A 9,669-nucleotide genomic window follows, 5' to 3' on the forward strand; every position below is an offset into this window, starting at 1 on the left:
ACACCTTACTACTGTCAAATGACTTAATGTGATGAGTTTTGGGAAACTGCATTAACTACACACTTAAATCAGATGCACACATTACAAAAATAAATTACAAGACATTTGCTTTATAACATACACGCACACATTACAAAAATAAATTACAAGACATTTGCTTTATAACATACACCAAACCCATGAACAGATCCACTTCGCTCTTCAGTGCCTTTAGTATTGTGTCATTTTTTGCTGCTCGAGGTTCCGCTACCCTCTTCTGCTTTTATACATCCCCCTAGTGGAACAAATGATTTCAACTTGTGTTTTAACATTCGAATTATTAGTAACTTTGAAAATTTTAATATTCACACAACCCTATTAATAATGTGTATGATGATGGAACCATAATAGACAAAAGTTCTACCGTCGTGACCAGTACGAAATGCCACTCACTGTGTGCCCGTGAGAGGGTGCACAAAAAACAATATTACAGCAATGCAGGCCCAAGTATGGACCTTAAGAAGAACCCTTCTCGAGTTGTGCGCCATTTCTCGAGCACATCTAAACTAACCAGCATGGACCCAGCAATGTGTAATATTAGTGTCTGACATTTCATATTTGCATGATCGAGACACTGAAACCCATCGGCAATTCAAATCATTAATGTTAAGGTAGGAGGCCACTCTGAAAACTTAATTTTGAAAGAAAAAAATAAACAATTATTCAAATTTTGATTAATTAAATTACAAAATTATTTCTGAATGATTGGCAAAAAAGAATGCTTCTAACTAAAACCGTTCCAAAAGTACTGCCAAAGTAGTAACTTCTTGCACATTTTGCAAAACCAAAACTAACAGTGCCCGTTTCCACATACTGAAATATTACCCGTTTTTGACAGACTTGCTTTTCTTACACCGAAATATTTCTATCTGTAATCGCACCTGCAGTCGAACCCGGTTATATCGAACCCGGATATATCGAATTTTGGTTATACCGAACTCGCGGAATATCCCCTTGAAAATTCCATGAAAAAGTATAGGAAAGCCGCGTCATATATCGAACTCAATTTCACCGGTCGTTCGATATATCGAACTCCGCACCACGCACTGGAAAGTGGGCCTTCCCCAAAAGACGATCGCATCACCCTTGGCCGTTTGCCGCGTGACGTTTTAAAACCACGCGCGGAAGGAATGAGGGGACAGTTCGGCGACGGCTGCTCTGGGCAGCGCCGTGCCCATTCCCCAAAGGCGCGCGCATCTGCAGTTATCGTTTCCCGTGCGCCAGCACATGCCGTTTGCAAGCCATGTGCGTGGGTGTGCCCATTCTTTTGCCGAGCTATCTCTTTCCTTCAGCACGCGCTACGCATGCGCCAAGCCAGCTCAGCCCGTTTTCGTACAGACTTCGGACGCTTTAGCGTGTGTTGCGAAGCCCCTGCGCGCGGCGGCTGACGTGGCTCTCTCTCTCTCTCTTTTCTTTTTGCGAGAGTCATTCATTTTTATCGGTGTGCTGTACGCGCGACGTAGCGTAAGATATGGCGGCTGCAGACGTTAAAAAGCGGCAGCGCGTTCTTTTTTTTTTTTTATTTGCGGGAGTCGTTTATCCTTGCATGTATGAATCAACGAAAGCACACGGTCAGCTGCTGCGATCATGGTGCCCGCTCCAAGCGCGGCGTGCCAAATCTAACCAGGCTTGTGCAATCAAGCCATCACGGGCACTCTGCCAAGTTCGCTCCCCGCCACAGCAGGAGCTATCAAAAGATAAATGCGCCCTGACGTTATCGCTGCGCAGCATCTTGGCACGCTGCCAAGAAATGAGCTGTGGATGAGAGGACCGAAACGGAGCGACGCGCGCCATCGACATGCAAGCGAAAACGCTCGCGATTTCCGCTTTCTGCCGCGGCGACACAGAAACCTTGTTTTGAGCTGCCGCGGTGGCTCGAGCAGCGAGAGGGACGCAGTTCCAAGTTTGAAAATTTTCGCTCTGTCGCTGCCGCATCGTCGCTGAGATCGCTCAATCGCTCGCATGTGAGCGAGCTGGCCTTAACGTTTTTTTTTTTTTTTTCAAATTCTCGGGTGCAAAAGTGGGTATATTATGCGAGTGGGTTGATTACACGACAAATGTGGTATCGTTTTTTCGCATCGTAAGTGCCGTCACAAGCAGATTGCTGTATATCGAATTATTGATATATCGAACTATTTCGCGATCCCCTTCGAGTTCGATATATCCGAGTTCGACTGCAATTGTTTATGTATATGCATTTTTGTTTGCATTTAACAGACATCCACAAGAGGGATGCATATTTTGACCATGTAGGTTGCACACGTTAGAGCCACCTGGAGTGCTTCCATTTCGAATTGAAGAACCTACAGACCGATTTTGTTTTTAATTTTAGTTAATTTATGAAAAATGTCTAAACGATTGGCAAAAATTATGGTTTTAAGCAAAAATTACTCAGAAGATAGCAAAATCTGCAACCCCCTTCTACATAGTTTCTATGTACCAAAAATATCTTAGATTTTGCAATTTTTTAAGGTGAACACCTTTATAGGCTCATAGCGTGGACAGGATTTGTGCGTACGCAGAAGGGGCCACATCATCGTCGAGAAATGAGCTGATTGATAACTAAATGAATGGTTGTATGCGGTAGAGGGTGAAAAAATATTTCTGTGCGAAATTCCATTCATGTGGAGTAATTAATTAGAGCCAAAAAAGGAAATCTGACGTCAAAACTGCCAGGGATGTCAAAATGTTAAAAGAAATGTGCAAAAACCTTGCAAAGCTTTAATATGCCTCGTCACTGCGTTCCAATGAAAGCTGTCAGTCAAGAGTGAAAGAGGATAAAAGTAGAAGAGTAAAACCAGTAAAAAAGAAAGAACAACAGAAAGAGAAAAAAAGTAGAAAGTGCAAAAAAATAGAGCAGTGAAAAAGGAGCAAAAAAAAAAAGCTAATTAGTTAAAAAAGCTGCAAATGAGTGCAAAGAGTCGCAAAGGCGTCTGCCTTGTGCACAGCCATTCCACAAGAAATTTAATATATTCCATATATTAAAGGGACAGAACACTGGAATTTAGGTCTCGAATTTTTTTCGCTGCAATAGTAAGATTGACGTCTAAAATGTTCGATTCTATAACGGTTTTGGTAGAAACGGTGCAGAAAATTTTTACCGAGAATTGTCAGTGCATGCGCCTGATTTTATGTAGTCTGATGCTGGAAACCATGAGCAGCGACCACGATGACTGGTGGTCGACAAAAAAAGGCGTACCGAAGACAAATATAAATTTCACTCGCCAGGCAGTAATCAGACATTTTTTGCGTAGAGTAAAGTCTTTTCACTTTCACACTCAATGTTGTTACAGCACAATAACACACGCCTCGTCGACGAGTTTTAGTGGGCACTATCATCGCTTTAGTCATGGAATTCCAAACACTCTGGCGCCATCTAGAGACAAAACCTGAAAGCATGCCTCACGATGCAAAAGGAGGGGGGTGGTTCTTATTTAGGGATTCACTGGAGAGATAGCGCAAAATAATAAATTATGACAAGCGCTCGAAGAAGAAAAAGAACAGTGTGCAGTTACAAAAATCGGCGACATTTTGCCGATATGTAGTCACGTGGGGTACTAGGGAAAGTAATAGGGTTTCTCCGATAGAGAGCGCCTCAGTTGTTTTTATGCAATTTTCAATGGCAAATTAAAATTGTAAAGCCTTTTTTCTTTGATATTGTAGCACTCAATCTGTACTATATGAGGCAAGATCTTTTCATCTCCACCATAATCTCATGCCATATTTTGGCCAGTGTTCTGTCCCTTTAATATATTTCATATACTGGGCTATTAAATGAGCAATGAAAAATTACATAGTAACTAGGTTTTATTTTTTATATATTTTTAAAGAATTCTTTATTGAAAAGAACTGCTTCTGGTAATTATGCAATTATGTCATTAAGAAATTACAATTGTTGATATAATTACATTGGTTCATTACATGGCTGACGTCTTTATGAATATATATAGCTGCAACAAAAGTTTTTCGGTGGGGCAAGGTATACAAGAGTTACGATTGTTGGCATGGGATGCATATTTAGTACATTTTCTGACAGCCTTTTTCACAAGGCCACTCTACGCATGCACAGCCATGCCCTCGTTGAAAAAAAAAGAATCCACCAGCCACAGCTGCCACAGAGCCACAGCTGCCACAGAGCCACAGCTGCCACAGAGCCACAGCTGCCACAGAGCCACAACGGCGTATGCGACAGATGGCAGTAGCTGTCAAGTATACAAATGCACACGTTGCCATTTCACAGGCAGCTGCGTCTCCCAAGGACGTTTTCAACCAGTAGCAGACCAATTTTGAAATGCTCTCCAGAGGCCGCCACATCTTGTGAAAAAGACTGATAATGGTAAACAAATTTTTTCTGCGTGTTTTTGAACTCTACAATACACAAAGACTACCTTTAATGCAGACCACTAACTTTTTTTTTCTTTTGTGTTTAATATCAAACATTTTTTCTAAATAGTGGCCTCCCACCTTATCATGACACAGAACAAGCTGGTTTTATTGTAGTATAAAATAGCTGTCAATACTACCAGAAAGCTGCGTCAGTGGTAATTCCAGCTCCTTCTTCTTTTTGTTGCAAATTTTCAAGACGACAGCTTCCGCAGTGACCATGTCTTCTATTCGAAACAGAGCAACAACAAAAAAAAAAGACACTGTTAAGTTTTGAAGGAAGATGATAGGTCATAAGCGATACTCAAGGGTAGGCCTTGACACTTACTCTTTGCTGAACGGTCGTAGAAGCCTGTGAACGTCAACGTCATTTGGCTAGGCAACCTGGTGATAAAAGTTCAGTGAGACGTGGCAACCAACAAAAATCAGTGTCCGCAGTAGTTATACTGCCTCTACAATACATCTTGCAGGCACACGCACTAGGATTGGGCATTTATGAATGAGACAGTATTTAAAGAGCCCCCATATTCCGGTAAACCCGCCATCGGCGCTGTCGGCATTGTGAGTGAAAAATCACTAGCACGCTCTTGGCAGGCGACACGACCAGGCAATGAATGGTCGGCAGGTTGTGATAGGTCAAGAGACCATATGATGTAGCCAAGTTTGCAGCTCGTGTCAACTTAGGTAGTTCCTTTGAGATGGCAATCATACGCTCTGAGAACCTTGATCACGAGTCAGACCGGTACTCCCGGACCACACTGGCCTGCCCATAGGGCTTGGCAGAAACAGAGCTTTTTATCCGTTTCGGATGGTCTTTCAGATAATGTGGTACCTTAAAACTGTAGGTTAATAAGCATACATGAAATAATTTAGGCACAGATTAGTGATTAACCACGCAGCAAAGAACAAACAAAAAGCTACGGTGGGGAGCCCCAGACGGTAATGGTTAATGCTGTGGCATCATACCCTAACAAGCAGAACTAAGGTATCTCCCAATTTCTTTCAACACTGTTCTACTTCAAGCTTAAACAGCAAACTACAAGGTGTGCACGTTGCACCACCAAGAAAAATAAAGTAAAACAATGAAATTGTATATGGTTTGCAATCCATATATAAAAATTTAAATATACCAGAGTTTTAGGCATAAAAAAGCATCTCTCATAACAAGACAACTCAACGAGAGTGAAATTGTCAGTGCATTGCAGTGAAAACTAGTTAATAAGAACTTTCTTAATTCGATTTTACAGCTAACTCGGACACTCCATCTCCCTCAAAGCAGCACAAATCAAAAAAGCTCCTCTTATTTAGGACAAATTTTCAGTAACCTTCAGGTTCAAATTATTGAGATTGGACTGCATTATTTGATCCTTATGAATATGGCAATATGTACATAAAGACAGAGAGAAGCATGAAGCACACGCAGAAAGGTAAAATAAACATGCTGATAAAGGAAGAGCGAACCTGCATGATGATGGATCTTGCTGTGCTAGGACTCGGTGCAGAATGCTGTCCACTCTGAAGTTTTTCCTTTAAGGAGAAGAGTATGAAAGGTTGAGAAGAAAAGCAAGTGAAGAATTCAAGTGAAGTGCAATTCAAATCTCACTACCAAGGTACTTGCTTCAAGGGACTCAGACACAATTTTTCCCAGCCTTATTGCATTTTCGAGCTGTGCATATGACACCAGTAACCATGAATCCCCACATGGAATTTGTGAGCACTCAATACATAATTTGCTACTGAATTTTTTTTTATTCTGTACTTTCAATTTCGGTTTCAGTTTGCTGAACAAAGGTTTCAATGACACCAGTGAGTATGAGATCATGCAACACATACAAAAACTTCCACTGGTTTGTCATTTTGGTTTATGCTAACCTGCACCAAAAGCCGGAATAGTAGCAACTGAACAAAGAGCTATTATACTGAAATTTTTGTGGGTCTCGTGTGATTTTATACAAGCATGTGATGTCACATCCATCACATAGTAACCTGAAACCAAAACCGTGTGGCAGAACAAAATCAATCAAATTATTTTCTGTGCATAGCCAATTTTCGCACTGCGATCCAAGTTTACTAATCCCTTACGCCTAACTCCAAAGCAGACATACAAAATAGAATTTGGTGTCCCTACCCCTTTCAGGCGAGTCAGAACTTATCTTGCATCTCTCTTGTAAATTTGCTACAGCTGGTAGCAGGTAACCCAATATGTCCACACTGTTAGGTAGGTAGCGGTAGTAGTGTAGCAACTTGAAGTTAGGGCACAGCTCAGCTTACCAGAGGCCATAATGGTGAAAATATAAGATGGCAGCAGGCATGCCAGCATGAACAATATCAATGTTAGCCCCGACATGTCTGTGTGATATCATGGCAGGAGGCCAACACACCTTAAGGAATGCTCATTTTAATTGAACTATTCTATCGAATTTTCAGGTCAAAGGCTACAACTATGAAAATAATTTCTTGCTCTACCACAAAATACCAGTGCAGAACAAATGTAATCCTTTAAAAAAAAAAGAAAATGACATACTGAATGGCAAACCATACTATACCTATTCTTATGGTTCCTTGACATACGATGACTCATATAAGTTAAATTCCTATGGAGGAATATTGGCTGAAAGAAATCAGGAGAAGACAAGACGATCAGAATTAACTTTAAAAGTTCAGTGTAGTGAACAGCACCCTGGGTGCACAGGACTCACCGATGCTACGTGCCGAGCTCGTAGATACCTGTAAATCTGTGTGGGCTCTGAAATCGAAATTAAACCAGATTTTCAGCATCAAAATGCACTAAATCTGAATTAACTGTGATAGTGGCAGTTGCCAGCAGTGATATTGTCGGTAGCATTCATTATTTATGTCAGTTTTGCCACAAACCCCCGCAGGGGCTCATTATTTGAACTGTAGTAGTCAACGTGGTTTAGCAAGTGTCACTGCCTGCACGCTGTTTTGCTTTTAATTGCGTGTCTTCATTTGGGCTCAATATTGTCAGTTCATTTGTGAGTCTCATATCTACTTGCATGTTGTAAACTGTATGTAGAATTATTTTAAGACAGTTTAGTCTTCTTAGGTCGGGCAGTCTGGAAGCAAAAGGTGGAGCTCTCGTATTTGTTAATAATAATAACAACAATTGGTTCACAGGAAGGGAAAGGCGCAGCATCTGTCACACTTGCTTTGGGGACACCTGAACCGCGCCGTAAGGGAAGGGATGAAGGTGGGAGTGAAAGTGGAAAGAGAGAAAGGGGAGCTATAGTGGAGGGCTACGGAGTAATTTCGACCACCAGGGGATCTTTAATGTGCGCTGACATCGCACAGCACACGGACTTCGCCTCCATCGAAACACAGTCGGCAAACCTGACCACAGCGGCTGCATTTCGATTGAGGCGAAACGAAGTAGGGTCCGTGTGCTGTGCGATGTCAGCGCACATTAAAGATCCCCAGGTGGTCGAAATTACTCCGTAGCCCTCCACTATGGCTCCCCTTTCTCTCTTTCCACTTTCACTCCCACCTTCCTCCTTTCCCTTACGGCGCGGTTGCGGTGTCCACAGAAAACAAAGTGAGACACCGCAACAGAAAACGAATTAATGCTACCGACAATATCACTGCTGGCAACTGCCACTATCGCAGTTAATTAAACCATTCCTGACAATCAGCCCCTTTTAAAAATGGAAACGCAAGCGACTATGAGCAACCATTTTAGCACAGCCAGCTTACGCCAGTGAGGTAGATACCAGGGTCGGTATTCAGAGTTTGCGTTGAAAGGTTATCGAAAGCGTCGCTATCTACCAAACCTCGAGCCATCTGATTTGTGGAAAAGTCGAAATCGGAAATGGTAGGGACATCTAGTTCCGGTGTTTCCACCAATCAGACGACTCGAAGTCGGAGAGATGAAAACACTTTCGATAACGATGCAAACTCAGAATACGGACACAGCTCTACCAGCAGCGGAACGACGACAACAATGTAAGAAGCCGAAAGCAAAAAACAGGCTCGAGTTCAGAACAAGCTAAGTCGTGACACGCATCGGTCTCTGATGGTTGCCATTTCACGACGCACTTCTTTGATGTACAGTATAATGAATTAAAATATATTCTAGTTCACTATAATGTACAGATTGCTTGTTTTACCAACGCTAGCACAAGCGGCCAGAATTCAGTGCCTGGCTGGCAACACACCTGCTTCTAGCCACCCGTAACGGGTAACAGCGTTCGACTCCGCAGACCAAACATAGGATGTACCGAATAACACTGCGTGATCGGACACATTATGAACTTCCGAAGAAGAGGTCGTCCATTCGCGACTCGTCACCGATATCGACAACTATCCCAGTGACAACACAAAAGTGCGGCCACGAAAAGCAAACCAGGAGTTTCCCGCGAATGCAGGTGCGGAGTACAAGAACCATTTCCTCCTTTCATTGCAGTTATCCCTGCGCCAAACTGCAATTTGCAGTGGCTTGAGTACCACGGGAAGAATGTTTCACAACCCAACGAGAGACCGGAGACGGCGAACCTAGTGTTTCACGGGCCGCGCTGGTTGCGCGCTTTGCCGCGCGCCCTACGCCTCGTTCCCCTATCAACTTGCGAGACACTGCCGATTGATTTACGAGCTTCCCAAACTGGGGTAGCCGCTCTGATCGCACTCTTTAGGCTTAGAATATTATGCAACTCCTTTAAGGGTGCGAAAAGCGAAAACACACATCCAAGCGAGAAGCTCGGGCTCCAAGCTTCTGGCTTTAGGAGGTTGTTAACCGCAGCACCGATTTACTCACTTTCGAAGGCCTGCAGAAAGAGCTCATGTTCCGTAACGGCAGGCTGCTCTTGGCGCTGCGGCTTTGGCGCTTCAACGACGGCAGTCCTGTCCTTTCTCTTCGGCGGCATCTGTGCCAGACCTGGGATCTCGTAGCTAAGCCGCCGCGCAAGGCGTCGACCAAAAGTCCGACAGCGCGTCCACCATCCACTCCGTCAAGCAGTCGTAGCGTAGGCCGTAGCCGTAGCAGCGCAATGCATTCTGGGAAGCAGAGCTTTATCTTTCTTTCTCTCTCTTTCTCTCTCTGTCTCTCTCTTTGCTTCTCTTCACTGCGGCGGCGCGAAATGTAAAGACGCCGCGTGTTCGCTTCGATGTCAGTTCCACAATTTTACGGCCGCCAAATGGCAGCTCGTGTGCCTCCAATGAGTGGCAGTGACAAAGATCCTTATGTGGTCGAAATCATTCCAGAACCCAGCCTTCATTACCCAACTCTTTCTCTTT

General features: G+C 43.3%; 1 protein-coding gene across 2 annotated transcripts in view; it reads right to left on the minus strand.

Moving 5' to 3' along the window:
- LOC146189064 (polycomb protein suz12-like) overlaps positions 1-9,437 on the minus strand; it is a 46,263-nt gene extending 36,826 nt beyond the window's left edge. The window contains exons 1-6 of one of the 2 annotated variants that reach the window (XM_084603992.1): positions 9,191-9,437; positions 7,122-7,168; positions 6,969-7,033; positions 5,884-5,949; positions 4,751-4,806; positions 4,563-4,649 (exon numbers count right to left, since the gene is read on the minus strand). In XM_084603992.1, the coding sequence (XP_084460118.1) occupies positions 4,563-4,649; positions 4,751-4,806; positions 5,884-5,949; positions 6,969-7,033; positions 7,122-7,168; positions 9,191-9,299 (430 nt within the window). In that variant the 5' untranslated portion in view covers positions 9,300-9,437. The remainder of the gene's footprint in view (positions 1-4,562; positions 4,650-4,750; positions 4,807-5,883; positions 5,950-6,968; positions 7,034-7,121; positions 7,169-9,190) is intronic. The other variant, XM_084603991.1, reaches the window with a different exon arrangement.
- Positions 9,438-9,669: the final 232 nt, after the last annotated feature.

This window comes from Amblyomma maculatum, chromosome 5 (genome assembly GCF_055883805.1).
Source record: "Amblyomma maculatum isolate TAMU_Amacu chromosome 5, ASM5588380v1, whole genome shotgun sequence".
In the NCBI taxonomy this organism is placed as follows: Eukaryota; Metazoa; Arthropoda; class Arachnida; order Ixodida; family Ixodidae; genus Amblyomma; species Amblyomma maculatum.